This window comes from Bombus pascuorum, chromosome 8 (genome assembly GCF_905332965.1).
Source record: "Bombus pascuorum chromosome 8, iyBomPasc1.1, whole genome shotgun sequence".
Lineage (NCBI taxonomy): Eukaryota > Metazoa > Arthropoda > Insecta > Hymenoptera > Apidae > Bombus > Bombus pascuorum.
Window position 1 is genome coordinate 1,260,321 of NC_083495.1, and position 16,586 is coordinate 1,276,906.

At 40.0% G+C, this 16,586-nt stretch overlaps 1 protein-coding gene across 4 annotated transcripts in view; it reads left to right on the plus strand.

The window, feature by feature from the left end:
* The window catches only part of LOC132910175 (uncharacterized), a 33,885-nt gene extending 17,388 nt beyond the window's left edge, over window positions 1–16,497 (plus strand). For 3 of the 4 annotated variants that reach the window (XM_060965704.1, XM_060965703.1, XM_060965701.1), the window contains exons 6-19: window positions 1,866–2,069; window positions 4,826–5,050; window positions 5,433–5,493; window positions 9,323–9,446; window positions 10,288–10,404; window positions 10,483–10,621; window positions 10,768–10,884; window positions 10,946–11,107; window positions 11,246–11,349; window positions 11,729–12,022; window positions 12,614–12,858; window positions 14,116–14,316; window positions 14,406–14,633; window positions 14,790–16,497. In XM_060965704.1, the coding sequence (XP_060821687.1) occupies window positions 1,866–2,069; window positions 4,826–5,050; window positions 5,433–5,493; window positions 9,323–9,446; window positions 10,288–10,404; window positions 10,483–10,621; window positions 10,768–10,884; window positions 10,946–11,107; window positions 11,246–11,349; window positions 11,729–12,022; window positions 12,614–12,858; window positions 14,116–14,316; window positions 14,406–14,633; window positions 14,790–15,460 (2,892 nt within the window). In that variant the 3' untranslated portion in view covers window positions 15,461–16,497. The remainder of the gene's footprint in view (window positions 1–1,865; window positions 2,070–4,825; window positions 5,051–5,432; window positions 5,494–9,322; window positions 9,447–10,287; window positions 10,405–10,482; window positions 10,622–10,767; window positions 10,885–10,945; window positions 11,108–11,245; window positions 11,350–11,728; window positions 12,023–12,613; window positions 12,859–14,115; window positions 14,317–14,405; window positions 14,634–14,789) is intronic. The other variant, XM_060965702.1, reaches the window with a different exon arrangement.
* Window positions 16,498–16,586: the final 89 nt, after the last annotated feature.

The following is a 16,586-nucleotide window of genomic DNA, read 5'->3' on the forward strand; positions in this document are numbered from 1 at the left end:
TAACGCGTGCGTAGATGTTCGTAAGCATTAGATCGACGATATCCACATCTTCTCCATTCAAACGATTGTGTTGTTCGTTACTTTTCCGATGTTTAATATTCACGGGTCAGGATCAGCCGTTTATTACGTCGATATGTATTCAGAGGCAAGGTTTTTCCCTTTCTTTGCGCGTACAACGAAACATGGAACGCGGAAACGTTTCTCCTATAAATCAACCGAAAATACAGATAACGCCTACACGGAAACTCGTAGCCTCGAACGGTGTCGTTTATAAACAGCGGATGCATCCTTTGTTTCGTGACGCGTCTGAACAAAATTTATCGCTAAACCAATCGGCTGTCCTCGAATTACGGACTAATTTCTTAAAAAATAATTACGAATTTTTGTCGAGACCAGCTGAAAATAATCCGAGATCTTCGCTTTTTATAATTCAAACTGTAAATAGTTCGTGGCATTCGTTTCGATGCATCCACATAGAGTGTATAAGTACAATTTATATCTCTCTATTATCGGTTTTAACGTCGGCGATAGTTCCGAGCGAGAAGAAAAGTTAAGTCCTGGTTTACGTGAAATCGCGTGTTCGAGCGGTAAATATTTCGCTCGCCCTTTCTTTGCTACTGAGAACAATATTATGTCTACGTATTCCAGGCACATTTCTCATTTTCACCGGATGCCTCCGCATGACAACAGTTGCGAATTCACAGGACAGCCTGCATCTTTGGATGACTAGGGCGCGCCATTCAAACGTGACCCAGTTTTTTAACTTTGTCTCTATGCAAAGCGACGAAAGACAATGAGGCGTAAATACGACCGACGATGATTTCCCGATAACCGGCCGGCGATCTCTTTTTCCGGACTTAAAAGCTTTAGAAGAGTCGAGCCACGCCGGAAAGGATAGGAACGCTGCATACGAATACATATCCAGCGGTCTCTTCCGAGTCAACGCAATGACATCTTTCGGTTGCGTGAAACTCTCTGGCTGAGTAAGAAATTTGCTGCTTGAGAACAGAAGGGAAATTGATTATAGGGATCCGCGTTAAAAGTTTTTACTAGTAGCATATAAAAACTGTATAACGTCAAAGGGACGATACATCATTTAAGATAAAATACCGTAACGATGTCCGTTCCATGTCATCCTAACTGACAAATGACGTTACTAAAATACATTCTATTAGTAGTATATATATAGCTAAAAATATGTTGCGCGTTAGATGAAATAAATCGTTATGCGAGGATAAATAAACGAAAGTAGAGTGGGAAGAAAAGGGAATGGACGATGCTAAAAATGGGGTATATTTTATAAAGACATCTCGAAGGGTCTGAAAATAATCTCCATCTTGGAGTCATTTCTCATTACTCCGATTGTTCGTCGTCTGATGAGATCATAGTAAATATTCATAGTAGGTCAACGCGTCTGTTCGATCTTCTGAATGCAATTTCCATTCTCGGAAATTCTCTACAATCGCTTTCTTTTCTTTGACGAGAGTGCATTTGATGGTCGATCCTTGAAGTCGAATGTATCGCACTGTGCGAAGAATGTAACACCGCGTTAATTTCGAGGTACATACGACACGAGAGAGAATTGTGTAAAACTGCAGAACTGTAAAACGTCTTGCTCCGTAACGAGTCCATCCGCACCTTTTTAAAAATAAAAGAGTTATCCAAGTAACCCATATATTCGAGGAAACATAAGAGCGCGAAGCATCCACTAAGAGCCAGGTCTAAAGCTCGTCTTATCTAGCTCCGTAAACCAGCGGCTCTCAGCAGCCAGATGAATATTTTCGCTAAATATTCCGTAACTCCGTTAGTCGCTTCTCTTATTAACCGTTCTATCTTTTTTACTTTTTCTTTACTTGCTCTGCCAGGCTTGGAAGTTGGGTATGCACGGAGGGGACTACGCATGGATTCTGCCAGGTGACACGATCGACTTATCGAAGAGGACGGCTAATTCGTTGCACTCGGAACCAGAAGAATGTACGCCCTCGCAGCTCTCTCAAACTCAGAATGGTTTGATCATCGTCGAGAGTCATGGCGCTGCCTTAGAAAACGAAATAAGTTCGTCGGGTCTGGTAAGTACTTTTTCAGTTACCGACACATTTTCCAGAAAAGTTCCATACTAAACTGGAAAACGGAGCATTTCTCGAAAATTCTTTGACCAGAATAGCTCTTCTGCAGTGGAAAATCTTTTGTAGTCTCTCGATATTTTCTATAGATTACAGCAATTACTCGAACCGCCACTGAACCAAAGTTTCTTCCATTAATTAAGTCTCGGTCGATGTTTGACGAAATACTTAATAATATATGCAACGTCGTTGTCGAGAATTAGAAGGGTTAACGGAGAAGCGTGTAGTCTTGGCATGTACATGCTCGTTATAGCTGGCATAGCTGTATAACACACGCAGACCTGTTTTCGCGTCCATTAGAGAGAGGCGTCGGTGAAATGGTATGGTTGAAAGAGTGTGATAATGGCCAGCAGCTTCCTCGTATCGAACTTTCCACGTTCGAGCAATCGAGCTAATGACGAACTCACATGTTGCTAATTACATTTCACGAGGGAAGAACCTGATCCCGACGAAATTCGAACGGAACGTGCTCTGGAATTGGTTACGTTTCTTCGACATAGCCAACTCTTCTCCGGTACCGTCACACCACTGAAACTCATAGATCCAACCCTCGGTGACTCGCAGTTGTTACGAAACAGTTTGCTTTATACTTTTTCAAACAGCATCATGAATAATTCCGAGTGCATTCAACTATACTGAATATTTACGTGCGCACGTGGAAATTCACCGTCCCGTGAGTTTTCACGATATCAGAGTCAAAAACGAAGACGCGCTGCAACGTATGTCGGTTGTCCAATTTGCATATTCTGAGGAACGAGGAACAATACGAGAGGAGAACAGAATGTTTTATCGTATAAGAGACAACCTTTGCTACAACGATCTGAATTTTGACTTTGAGAAGCCACATACATGTATATCGGAGATGGAAGGACACCGGGGCTTTCCCTTTGGAATTCTTGGGAAAATCTCCAGTACTTTAGTCTTTATCTTAATTCCTAATATATCCCTAATTAATCCCTAATACTTTAGTCCGAGATTTGTGATAATGAGCTTGGGCTCGAAGTGACAACTAGTCGCTAAACGTAGCCGCGGTCACGGGATGAATGTTTTTACCTAACAAAGCTATGGAATAATTGTATAGCTCTCCTTAAAAGAAATAGTTGTAGCGGCACTCGACAGTAAATATTCCAACGATTTCTGTCCCGTGGCTCGCCACACATAGATCCTATTCTCCGGGCAAGATGATTACCAGACGTTGATGCATCTCCACAGTACATGCTCAGCCAGCCTCAGGACCCGCTATAAATCTTAGGATTTAATTAACTAAAGTCCTTCAAACGGACAAACAGTCTTTATCCTAACAGTCCCTAAATCTATCACCTACTACGGGAAGATACGGGAAATCTGCTTTTCTCACGAACGGCGCTACCCACTAGCAACTTTCTCTCAAGGGTGACTAGCATCCTTCTTTAATCACCAATATAGAAATTAACCAATTAACAGCAACGTCCATTTCCCTCGCTTTTCGAACGAAGGTTTTCCTCGACGAATTCGATGATCTCGTGTCCTTAGACATACCCCATAACAGTTTTCCTCTGCAGCATCACCGTGACGGAGAGGACACTCTCGTGCAATCTCATCAGCGAGGAAAACAACGTCTTTACGTTCAGTGAATACTCTACGTTCTAACAAAGAGTTAGTTTAGTAATATTTGTATCGTAGACAAGCAAGTTGAATACAATTTAGACTTTGGAAGGAAGCACATTTTGTTATTCCATTGACCGTGGATTCGTTATCGAACCTAAGACCATTGTCATTAGCGTCTAATCACCACGGTTACTTATCAATTCTGTAATATCCATACTTGTGCTAATAAACATTACCTCGATTGTATAATAACAATGGCTAATTCCAGTGAAGATTCATTACACGCCCCTAACCCTAATCATAATGAGAACCCGATATATATATTACATTTCTTTGTTGAGCCGAAATTCGCGTAAATAGTTTTCGTGATCCATTTGTTTCCCACCGGAGCATGCACGTTTAATCGATTTAGCTAAAAATATGATAAACGAGGGAAATAGAATTTCTCTCAAACTCGTCCGTAACGTTCAATAACGGAAAATGAAATTAGTAATACATTTGTTCTGCCATATCGGCATTTCGAATCTGCACGCAACGTTATATTAACATAACGAATTTTGATCTCTCCGACAAATACTAACGACTACTCGGTTCTCCTGTTTTTGGTTACATCGAACTGTACTGATTAATTCGTTAATATCTACTATTTGCGTGAAAGACGCGTTTTTACACTATCGGATGAAAGAGAATTAATTTTTCACTAAAACTATCGAGTCGCCCAAAGTACTTTCGTTATTATAGAAAAAATGCCATTCATTGTTTCGAGAATAATATTCGAAAATGTTACCCCTTCCGGCAATTTTCCTTCTTCCATGGCACAATTTTCCCAAATAAGCTAATAAGAAAGAAATTTGTTTTTAAAGAGGCTACTATGGAATACTGAAACGACAACTTTTCTTTCTGTTTGACCTTCGCCGTGAAGGCTGATCAAGCTAGGATCACTACAACAAAAAGCTACTTTATTTTCAAAGGATTACACGAGCTTCGTTTTAACTACTAGTACACTCGATAAAAATAGATAAGAATAATAGTTCCGTTTTAAATATAACCTTGCGCATTAACTCGAATTATATTACCCAATTAGCCGTAATACAGCAACGGTATTTTCTGCACAGACGAGTAACAATTTCACTTTGGAATTGAGAAAAAGAAGCGCGACAGACTCGAAGTTCGAAGGACAGACCTACGACGCCGTCTGGGCTATGGCACTTGCTTTGGAAAAGACCGAAAACATCTTAAATAAGGACAACATTAGCGTAGTGCAATATACACATGCTAGAAAGGACATTGCGTTGCGACTACTGGAACAACTGAAACTTTTGCGTTTTAACGGAGTTTCGGTGAGTATGAAATACTACTCGACTGATAAAAGAGGAATGCATGAGAATTCATGAAGTCACCTATTCTTCAAGTATTTAAGCATTTGATTCGGCTTGTGTGCAAATAACGATACGCGTACATTCGTGAAATTAAAATCATCTAGCATTCTGCTTTCATCATCCAAAATCCAGCATTCAAACTTTCGCATCGATAATTCACAAAAGCGATAGAACGATATCTTTGGGAATTTTCATGAACGACACGTATCGAGGAGAAGAAGAAACGTATTTATTAAAAAAAACACAATGAGTATCGTAATAATGAACTTATCGGCGGACGAAATCGTTAATAGAGATTTTCCAGGTCAATCGAAAGGAATAGTTTAGTCATCGTTTGTTCTAGGGACCGGTATCGTTCGATGGAGCCGATCGAGTGGGTATCACAGCGTTCTCTCAGATATACGGTGAGTAAACTTTATACCATACAAGTACGATTTACTCGTAATTATATCGAATGTAATGGTACACGAATAAAGACGGACGTGTAATAGGGCAAATCAGGAAACAGGGCTGGAAATTGCTGACAATTGTGCCCACCTAACGGCGCAGTATACCGTGTGCGTTCTCGCATCTCAGTTAACTGACACTTCCCATTGTTGAATGTTCCGTCAGCGATATGATTTCAGTCGGTACGATAGCGGTTTCGTCCTAATGCATTCCTCCGTTAAATGCGTTACGTACGATTGCCCGAATTGTTAGGCATTGCGATACACTGTTTCTCGCTGCTCCTGTTTGCGTCAATTTCTTATCAAATGAACGTTCACACGACACACGAATCTGTCGATTATATTTACGGAGAGTTCACGTGCGCGATGGCCTGTTCGCGTGTTATTCGAAATACAAAAATAAAAAAATTGGCTGCGTGAAAAAATACCAATGGCTCATCCATATAAAATGACGTATCGAACGATAATTGATTGCGATTTCGTAACAGCCAAGAAGATTGCGCGTAGAAGAATTTGGAAAAAGCTAGCGTGGGAACTAAAGTTGAAAGAGCCATAAGGACATCTCAGTGTCACGCGCATGAAGCTTTTCGCGTGGCCGACACGGCAAAGACTGCGGCTACTCGGATCCGCGATCTAAAGCACGAAACGAGATCGGCGTGAGCTTCGTGCGAACACGAGCAAGGATGTTTGCCATTCTATCCGCCGGATGTCGGTAAGAAGCCGATGAATAATTAATGAGAGAGGACCCTCAGGAATCGGCAGCGAAAGGGAGCGTGCGTGAGAAAGGAGAAAAACCAGAGATAGAAAACAAGAAAGGCCGGAATGTATTACTTTGAATTCGTATTAATCGTCATTCCGACCAAGAAGTAACCTCGCGTCTCCGCAACACCAAACACGACCAATAAATATATCGTGTTAAACTTTTTCCAGCAAATTTTATCTCGACAAATGTCACTCGTGTAAATTGTCGGAAGTCGGCCTGCCTCCATACATTTCAAGAATCACGGACTGAATTCTTCCGAATAACGACGCAAGCGCACTGTTTGAGTGGCCTCGAAACGCCATCCTCGCGAACGTACGGACGTGCAGGTCTTTGTGAAATTAAGCCTTCTTTCGAGCCGTATGACCTCGATGCGCTGTTCGTGTTAACGACACTTGCATTCTTGCATCAGAATCACTTCTCCCGTTTCAATTTCAACTCGTTCAATCGATGACTAATGGACGATATTTAATCGGACTTTTTGCAAAGTTATTCCATGTATTTTACACATTAATGGAATATCGCCTTTTTAACGTGATCGAAAATCAATCTGCTACAAAGTATCTACACCTTTACAAGCGCCATGAAACTGAGACCAAGATTCATTACTCCTTCGCTCTTTCCTCTCTTCCGCCTCCCTCTCTCTCGCTCTCTCTTTCTCTTTCTCTTTCTCACCCTTTCGTTCTTCTACCTCTTGTTTTACAAATATCTCGTTGGAAGACGGTTGAACAATCTTTTAAAAGCCCCGATAAGAAACGTTTCTCCTTCCTTCCTACTTTCTATGTCCTATCTCCTTCCCTACTTTTTACTTTACTTATATGTGTATCCAGCGATAACACGGCTAAAAATCTCCGAATTGTTCTATTTTTCCACCCTCCTTTATGATATATGTATATCACACATCTTCGTAAAAGTTGATTCGCGTTACCTACTTTGGTACCTTGTATTTACAAAATTTCTCATGATCATTCCGCTGGGAACTGTATACGCACTGTACGAAATCGGTTAATTTCGGATGCTGACAATGAAAGAATTTACGTCTTTCGGTAAGATGTTTCTAAGAGAAGCAAAAGTTGGAAAATTCCCTGTACGGATTTCCAGGGATTCAGGGATTTACCAGAATCGACTGATTTTCCAAACTCTTTTACGCAGTTCATATAGTTGAACGATTATTTACGATACAACGGCTAGTTGTCTGCTCGCTAACCTTGCCGAACTTCGAAGAAGAAGCTCCTTTTTCTGAACCACGCTTCAAGCATCGATTTCTGATAAAGTCAACGAACTGGCACGAATTTCCGTCAGCGATAGGCAGCGGCGTTCACAAAGAAGCTTCGCTAGTTCGGACAAGTTGGATACCATCAACTGTTTCCTCCTTTACTTCCACGATTTCTGTTACCATTATTCTGTACATTTTTTTTATCCTAGTTTACCTCTCCCACAGTGTTTCATTCATCCAACCAGTCGACACTCGAGATCCTACGGCTGTAATCCATCAAATCCTGTAGCGGGTATAGTCACATTGGCGCGGGCCGCATATTTAACTTCCAAGCATAATCACGAAGACAGGGAATAGAAAAAAAAGATCGGTCGTCTGTTATTTCCTTCTTCTTTTTACGCACCGCAACAGCCGAAGGCAATGTTTTCTAACTTTAGACGTTAATCGGGATTAGATCCATCTGTCTTGTTTAAGGCCAAATAATATGATAATTAGGCGAATATTCTATTTTAGCCGATAATATACTGTCAAAACTGTACAATTTTTCTTTTTCATTATTTCCTAGAATTATAGCCAATGAAATTGAAAATGTTTGATCAGCTAAAGTAGCAATATCGCAGCTATGCTACGAATATGTAAACTTCGGTGTCAGACCGATTATATGACTTTGTTATATTACGGTAACCACTATATTATCATAAGATAAGTTCCTAAAAAGCTGCGAGGACGAATTCGTAAATTCGGCGCTTGAAAAAACTATGTAGTACGAGTTTACGTGCAATTTAGGAGGTAAGTAATTCAATGTGCAGAAGAAACTCCAATACCTGTCAAGGTGAAAAAGCATCGAGGTATACGCTTAAACTTCACGAAACAGATACACATAGGCAGTGTCCGTGAATGCGCTGCTTAAAAAACGGCAGAAAAAGGCAGACTGCCTTTATCTTCAGTCCTCGAAAATAACAGCGCTTTAGTATGCGGAAACCGAAAATGGAACAAAATGAGTATTATTTTGTGTATCCGGCTACTGTCATTAAGCTGATGAGAAAAAAGTCCAATAGCGACCGGCCTGTAAAATGTACGAAGACAACAACTTGATAGAACATTTCTAATCCGAGCGATCAACCATATCTGCTGTCTGCACTTTCCAGAGAGTTTACGCAAGACACGCTAAAATCCGATTTCGGAAATAAAATCGAATCTATTTTGAAGCGTTGTTCCGTAACATGTCCGAAAAAGTAAACTCAGACTTAATCCTTGGAAAGCCCCTCGTTTAGTCATGCTTATACCAATACAAATAGGAGTTCTATAGTCTCGATTCGTCTCCTCTTTAGAACTCGGTGTATTTTCGACTTTATCGGCCGTGTCGCACAAGTGAATCACGGCTGGGAAAGGGTATTTTGTAGGAGGACGGATGGGTTTCCGGATAGATGTGAGAGGAATGAAGGATAGGAATTAAGCTTTCAACTTTTTCAGACCTTCTTCTCGATAATTCAATTCCTTGCACGTTACGAAACTTGTTATCTTTATGTCGTAAGCTCTGGGTTCGTCAAATCTGTAACACGAAACAAATGTTTAGGTAGAAACACGAAGTCGAAATAATTACAAGCCGCGTTTCTTCTTAGATTAAAATCCCAAGCAATTTAATTTGTTTGCTCGAAAGGAAACGCACAGAAAACGAAGTGGGGGAACATGGGAATTAAAATCTTGTTTCGATTTATCCTATCCGGTTACTTCTTGACCGATTATTCAATTCGTCGAGAGTCTCTCGTTTATACTAAAGCGGGAGATCTCTTATAGTTTTCCATTTACAGGCAACGATTTCAGAAGAATAGCGATCTTCAGTCCAGAAGATGGAAAGCTAATAATGAATTGCTCAGGATGCGCAATGACAAAATGGCCGGATGGTCGTCCCCCCGTGGCTCGAAGGGTTTTCCGGTATGTACTGTTCTATCTGGTTTTATCATTCGCTCGTTCTCTGCGAACATTGAAATCTGACTACCACAAAAGATCCGAGCAATTACATATATCAATTAGTGTTTTACCTTTCAGTTACCCGCTAGTTGAACATCTACCGCGAATTCGAATATCGACGCATCGTTAATTGAGAATTACAAATACAATCAAACGTACAATAATCAAACCATACCCTTTCCTTGTATATTTAATTATACAGATAATGATAAATAAATCGTTGGACGCTAATGGATACATTTAAAATCGCTGCTGATAAATGAGAGCAACAATGTCAAATATGCCATTTCTAGCCATACAATTATTTACAATCCATGTTATCGTTTCTATATGCTAATAAGCTATTATTTGCGCGATAAACGTGAACTCGACAGGTTCAGCAACCGAGAATTCAATCGCGTTAAGGGCGGTTGCATGTAAAATTCAATCACATAAGCAATTCACATAAAATAGCTGTAAAGATTTCCCTTGCCAAATGGGATTACAACTTATGATAAAACGTATAAGTATACGATATGAAGGATAACTATATATTCGGATTCACGCTTTCCCGTCGGGTTAGTAAAATTTGATTATCATTCCCCGACGGAAATGTTTCATAAATCATATGTTTTGGGAAATATCGTGAAATACGACGTCGTCTACTTTCGAAAGACACCAAGCCTTAAAGGATTATAAAGGTGGAAAACTTAGCATTCGCGATTTTTCTCATTATTCGTGAGATTCGCTACAGTCCTCGTTATGAGTTTATTACTATTCGAGAACATTCTAATAATAACAAATGGCTTATTTTTCTTACGGCCAGGTTGAGAGTGGTAACAGTAGCACCTGCAGCTTTTCTAGCAGTTACTTGTCTCGCTAGCGTTGGTGTCACTTTAGCGTTTGCTTTCTTGGCGTTCAATTTACATTTTCGTAAACACAAGTAAGTTTTACGATGTTTCCATCGTTTCGCATTGATCGTATAGAAAATATAAAGTGTTCCGTTTCTTATGACTGGCAGGAGCATAAAACTCTCGAGTCCTAGACTGAATAATATGGCTGCCGTCGGCTGTGGTTTAGTCTACGGTGCGGTCATACTTTTGGGCTTGGATCACGCTACGCTACCGGATAGCAACGACTACTATCCTACAGTGTGCACAGTGAGCATTAATTTTCTATTTGCGAACAGTCGTTAGTTTGGTAGGTGAAATTATGTTGCATCGTGTATATCTATGTATACAGATCGAACACTTCCCTTGCTACGTTACACTTTGTATTTCGTACGATATGTCACACGGTTTTTCAGGCGAGAGTGTATTTGTTGTCTGCTGGCTTTTCCTTGGCATTTGGTTCGATGTTTACCAAGACCTATCGCGTTCATCGGATTTTCACTAGAAGCAGAAGCGGCGTTGTCAAGAACAAGGTACGATAAGATTGAAAGTACAGTTGACATTTAACGCGCAGTATAATTCTACTACCTACAGTTACTTCAGGATACTCAGCTTATAAGCTTGATCTGCGTTCTGCTACTGATAGACGGCCTCGTGGTAACCTTGTGGGTAACTTTTGACCCCATGCAACGCCATCTCAGAAACCTAACTCTGGAAATTAGCCCACAGGATAGAAGCGTAGTCTATCAACCTCAGGTATCAAAATCGAAACGACGTCGAAAACAATTTCACCCTTACCTTAGCAACTTTGGTAGAGAGGATCATTAAAATATGGATGACGTTCCCTTTAACCAACGATAATCAATTAATTTACATCGTTGGTTTTCGATACAGGTAGAGGTGTGCCGTTCTCAACATACGAACAGCTGGTTGGGCGCACTTTACATATATAAAGGTCTATTGCTAATCGTCGGTGTATATATGGCTTGGGAAACGAGGTAAAAATATTGAGTTAACCTGTAAATTTTATATACGGAATAGTTTTTGTAAGTAAGAATTCATTAAAACAATCGCTCCGGGGAATCTGTCCACATGGAACTTCCAATTGGAGAAGCAAAGTCGAACTGGAGTTTAATGAGGGATGCCATTAGTGCGTTCATTAGCAAAGATGTTTCCTCTTTTTGTCGGAGTTTTAGCATTGAGCTGTTGATATTAAAACGTTCCAAGGCCAAGTCAAAAACATAGTAATGGAAGTATCGATTTAGTCATTGTAGAGTTAATGTAATTTTGATCAACAATTTAATTCTCTATTTATACTTATACATCTATGTTAATTATTTCTTACTTTGTACTTTTCTATATCGTGCATAATTACAGACACGTGAAAATACCTGCTTTAAACGACTCGCAATACATCGGCATGAGTGTTTACTTCGTGGTGATCACTTCGGGGATTGTGGTAGTGCTGGCAAATTTGATGTCCGACCGCGCAACATTGGCCTTCGTTACGATTACCGCTTTAATCTTGGCTTCAACGACCGCAACGCTGGCGTTGCTGTTTCTTCCGCAGTTAACAAATATCTTGGCTGGCGAAAGAGCCGACCCCGTTGTCCAGAGTCTCGGCCTGAAGATCGAATGCAATACAAGGAGATTCGTGACCGATGATAGAACGTAAGTAACTGCTACTGTTGCCGCGATACGCCGCGTCGCGCCAATGACTACTTCGCAGATAAGAAAAAGAGGGTCGAAAGCAAATGGAAAATCAGAAGAAAACAGGAGCGAAGAAAGAGGGTAAGCACAATGGTGCTGAATACGATGACAATAAAGGTTTCTTTCGCTTGGTAACTAATCGTTTGGACGGATCTAACTCGAGACGATATCTTTTTATCGGTGCTCGGTGGCTGAACTCTTCACGTTATTCCTAACGGTACCATGGAACGATTCGTTTTAAACCAGGTCACAGACATCGTTCATCATATTTTATTCAACTACCGACTTTCACTGAATTTTCTTTCGAACGGTGCCCACTAAACAAAGTTTATTGAATTTTCCATTGAGAATTTATTCGATATCGAGTTAGAGAAGAGGACGAGATCGCATTACCATCAACGTTTAAAATTCCCGATGAAAATCCGTTGGATCTTACTAATCTATTGAAAATAGTACACGAATTAGTGTGTGATATCCGCAAGCCTAGTTACGACACGGTATACAACTGCTTTTTAACGAATTTAACAAAAATTATATTTCATGGTGCAACAGCGAACTTCAATACCGCGTGGAAGTACAGAATCGCGTGTATCGTCGTGAAATGGCGCAGCTGGAACTGGAATTGGCCAGATTGGAGAAACAATTGGCACAGGAACCGGTTGAACCATCGCACGCTTCGTCGAGCGCATCGATTCCACAACGCAATCCCAGCATCGGGGGTGGTCTGCCTTTGTTATTGCTCAGCGTCCTCCCACCGGTCATCCCTAGGGCTAGCTGGCCGTCCGCTGATTCGTCCGGTGAGTAAGATTCTTCGCCACATGATCCAAGATTCGTTGTGCAAATAAATTCGTGACGAATATATAATCGAAGATCGTTTCACGATTCGTTACCCTTCACCAAACGAAATCGTCCCTGTTTAAATTTGCACAATGAATAAACTGTTTTATCAAGGAGAGAAAGAAGGAACGATACATAATTAATGTTCTTCTCGCTTCGTCGTCCTTCCATCATTCAGATGTTCGAGAAAGGTGACCGAATTCCGTTTATTGCACGCAGTTATCTGAACGTTACTGACGTTTACGTGCTTGTATCAGTATTTTAAAAACTTGTTGAAAGTTGAAACGATAGAGGAAATTAGAATAGGGAAATCAAATGTTTCAAAAGTCTTCCGATTCGTATTGCGGTACAAGAAAATATTCCCCAATTTGCTGACTTGTCTAATGTTTAAAGACGGTTATGTTATTTTTCGAGGAAAACTGCATGAAAACTGTACTGCCGAACAACGTTTCTTGCGCGTTTGTTAGTAGCGTACAACGTTCATCATGCTGCGGATGTAATTTAAAGTTACTCTGTCGATTTGAAACAGCTATTAAATAAAATTAGCTGCTACTTAAAATTGCACATGAAACAGTTAATACAAAACCAACCAGCTTGATTGTCAGCCTGTCATTGCATTGGTCTGTATTACTAGCTTGAGGACATAATTCATACATTTCTGACATATTAATTGCCATTCGAGATACCAGACTGCACTCGTATTTCCCCGAGCTCTAAGTCCCAAACCGCTTGACAAGTTCGGACAAGTCTCTGACAGGTGTATGTACGTGCATACGCCCCATTCTGCACGCTAAATTGCACGTTTGATCCAATGTTTCGGAATGCAATGACATCCAGTTGAATAGAATCGATGATGAAACTTGACGGTCAACCGAATGAATCTGCAAATACTTGAAGCAGGATCCCCGTTTATGCTTTTGTTTAATTCGTAAATACCATAAAGCTTGTCGATCGAACATTATCCCGAAAGACAATCTATTACACACATGTAAACACGAAGATTTCATTTAGAGAATTCGGGAACATTGCGTTCTCACGAAAAACGCGAGCGGTTCTCCTCCTTCCTCTTCTACGATATCTTAGCACCTGCTTTCGCTTTCGTACTGTGTGCTTCAATTCGCCTTATTGGCTCGAATGTCAGTAAATATTAGTATCTATTATTAATGCAACACGATTGGCGATTGGGCACGTATAGACTTGATTTTTCTGTAAATTAGGAATACGCCGCGGTACTGTAGCGTTTAGCAGCCAACCGGATTTGGAACCGGACGGCACACGAAGAAGTCTAGCAGATATTTACAAACTTCACCGACGAAGAGAGACGGAAGGACCGAATCGTTTGGGTGTTTTTCAGCGACTCTTCAGTCTTTTCGGCAGTCGCCCTACCAGCAGGAAAACTTCGACCGCCTCGTTTACGGGTAAATTGTATAAAAAAAGTTAAAAACCAATAATGGAATATAGTGTAATATACATATTTGAAACGGTTAACCATGTCAAAATCTCATAGGAGTAGCATCAGCACTACGGGTTCACATGGGCTACATTGCCGGTTTGGTACCAGGCACGAAAGCAGCATCTACGTGTCAAGTTAATGCCCAAGGCAGTCGTTCGCCTCATCCTCGATGTGGCTCAGGACCAATAATTAGTATTACTAGCGAAGAAGATCGCAGATTAAGCCTAGGGCTACATCGTAAAGAGTACAGCGAGCCCAGAGTCAATTTTAGTCTACCACCCAGTAAGTATGCCCAAACTATTTCTTTATGGTGAATTATTTCATCGAGTACTTATATCGTTTCATTGCAAATATAATGAGTACGAGGTATCAACGAAACGCAATGAAATATATGTAAATCTATTGTAACGTACGTATTTCGAACCGCTCTTCTTCTAGAAGCAAGTACCAGTCAAACATCGTCACGAGAAAAAATTCGGGGATCTCCGCGATTTCCACATCGGATAGTGCCGACAAACAGTTTAAATACGATTGCTCCAGGATCCTCGATCTCGAAATCCCACCGATGGCATTCCATGGAAGACGCGAGAAAAACTAAGGTCTCTCAATTCCCTCGTGGCTCATCGTGTAGCCCTAGCTGCGATGTATGGGCCACTCGTGAATTGGGAATTCCATTAAGCGAACTGGGAAACACTACTCGAGGCAAGAAAACATCGGAATCATTAACCTTAACCATTATGGCGGAGTCGAATGTAAATTCTGATGACGCAAAGCTCGGCAACAATTTAAAAAAGCTCTTCGAAGAAAATGATATGCAGAATAACGTTAGTCCTGCCGACTCGGAGCTGAAAATCACCCGATCCATTTCCTCATCGTCTTCGTCACCAACAAACACTAGGACATCGAGTGCCACATATGGTATGTCTTCTTCTAGAAAAGAATCCAGTTCCGAATCTGCCCAACTAGATACAAGTACAAACTTTATTCAAAAATCAGAGTGTTCTCGACCCTCGAGTCCAACAACTCGCGCGACCAATTTGAATATCCCTGCAGAGATGGATAGTCATATGAACGCATCGTACGAAAATGGAAAATCAACTGCCTCGTAGATTAAAACAATAAGATGTGGGAAAAAAAAACGATTTCCTGTTGCAATATTCTTCCTTCCTGTACTAATTGTCTGCTGAAACATATGTTCTTAATCGAGAGAGAAAAATCTACTCTCACTACTGTTTATGATTGATAAAAGATGAAGGATCATCGGCAAATTTCCGAAGAACACGACACTTGAAAATACCGCTGGCTCCTTCTTTTTATATTTTTAATTATATTTATTTTATTCTTCGATTAAAAAATAAAACATTATAAAAATGCAATTGTATACGCGACAATCTTCAGTATTCGTATTCATGAAAAATCAAGCTCAAATTGATTACACAAAAACTTAGTGCGAGGGTCAAGAGAACCAATCACTGTTTAAATTTATCGTGTGTGTTCCTTAGTAATTGTGCCAAAGATAAAACTATGGGGCCCGTAAAAGTATACAGCTGACCGACTTTATGAATTATCACTTTATGGAGGGACCAAAATATAATAATAATCTTTTCTTCGTTGTTCAAAATTATTTCTAATCGATGTTTAATTGTTGGAAGTTCATAATATTTATCGATGCGTTCAATAATAAATATAATAATTCTAATTATATTTTAATTGCTTCATTATCGTTTCGTAAAACTAGACGACTCAAATTATGTAAAGTCACAGAGGGCATGCTGAAAATACTCTTACAGATCCAACGTCAAAGTGTTCAGAACCCAACCCTTCCTGAAGTACCTGCACTCGATGTAACACAAAAATATCTCTTCGTAATACAGAATCATAAAAACAAATATATTGGTTTCTTCTGTAAATCTTCAAGTGTGATGTACTGATATTTTAACATTAATACGCGTAAAGAGTACATGTTATATAAATAAATATATATACATATAGATAAAAAGAAAACAAGTGGGAATATTCCCCACGTTTCGTACCTCGAGTATCTCGTATGTGTCAATCACTGAATTATTAACTTAATACTAAGCAATAATCTTTGTCGGTGCAATTAAAAATGGTGTAATAAAGACATACATATATATTCTACCTATTTATTGCAAATAACATTATTTCCATTCTATTAAGAATAAGTAGTGATCTTCTTTAGTAAGTAAATCAGGATATTTTATTATTTATCTA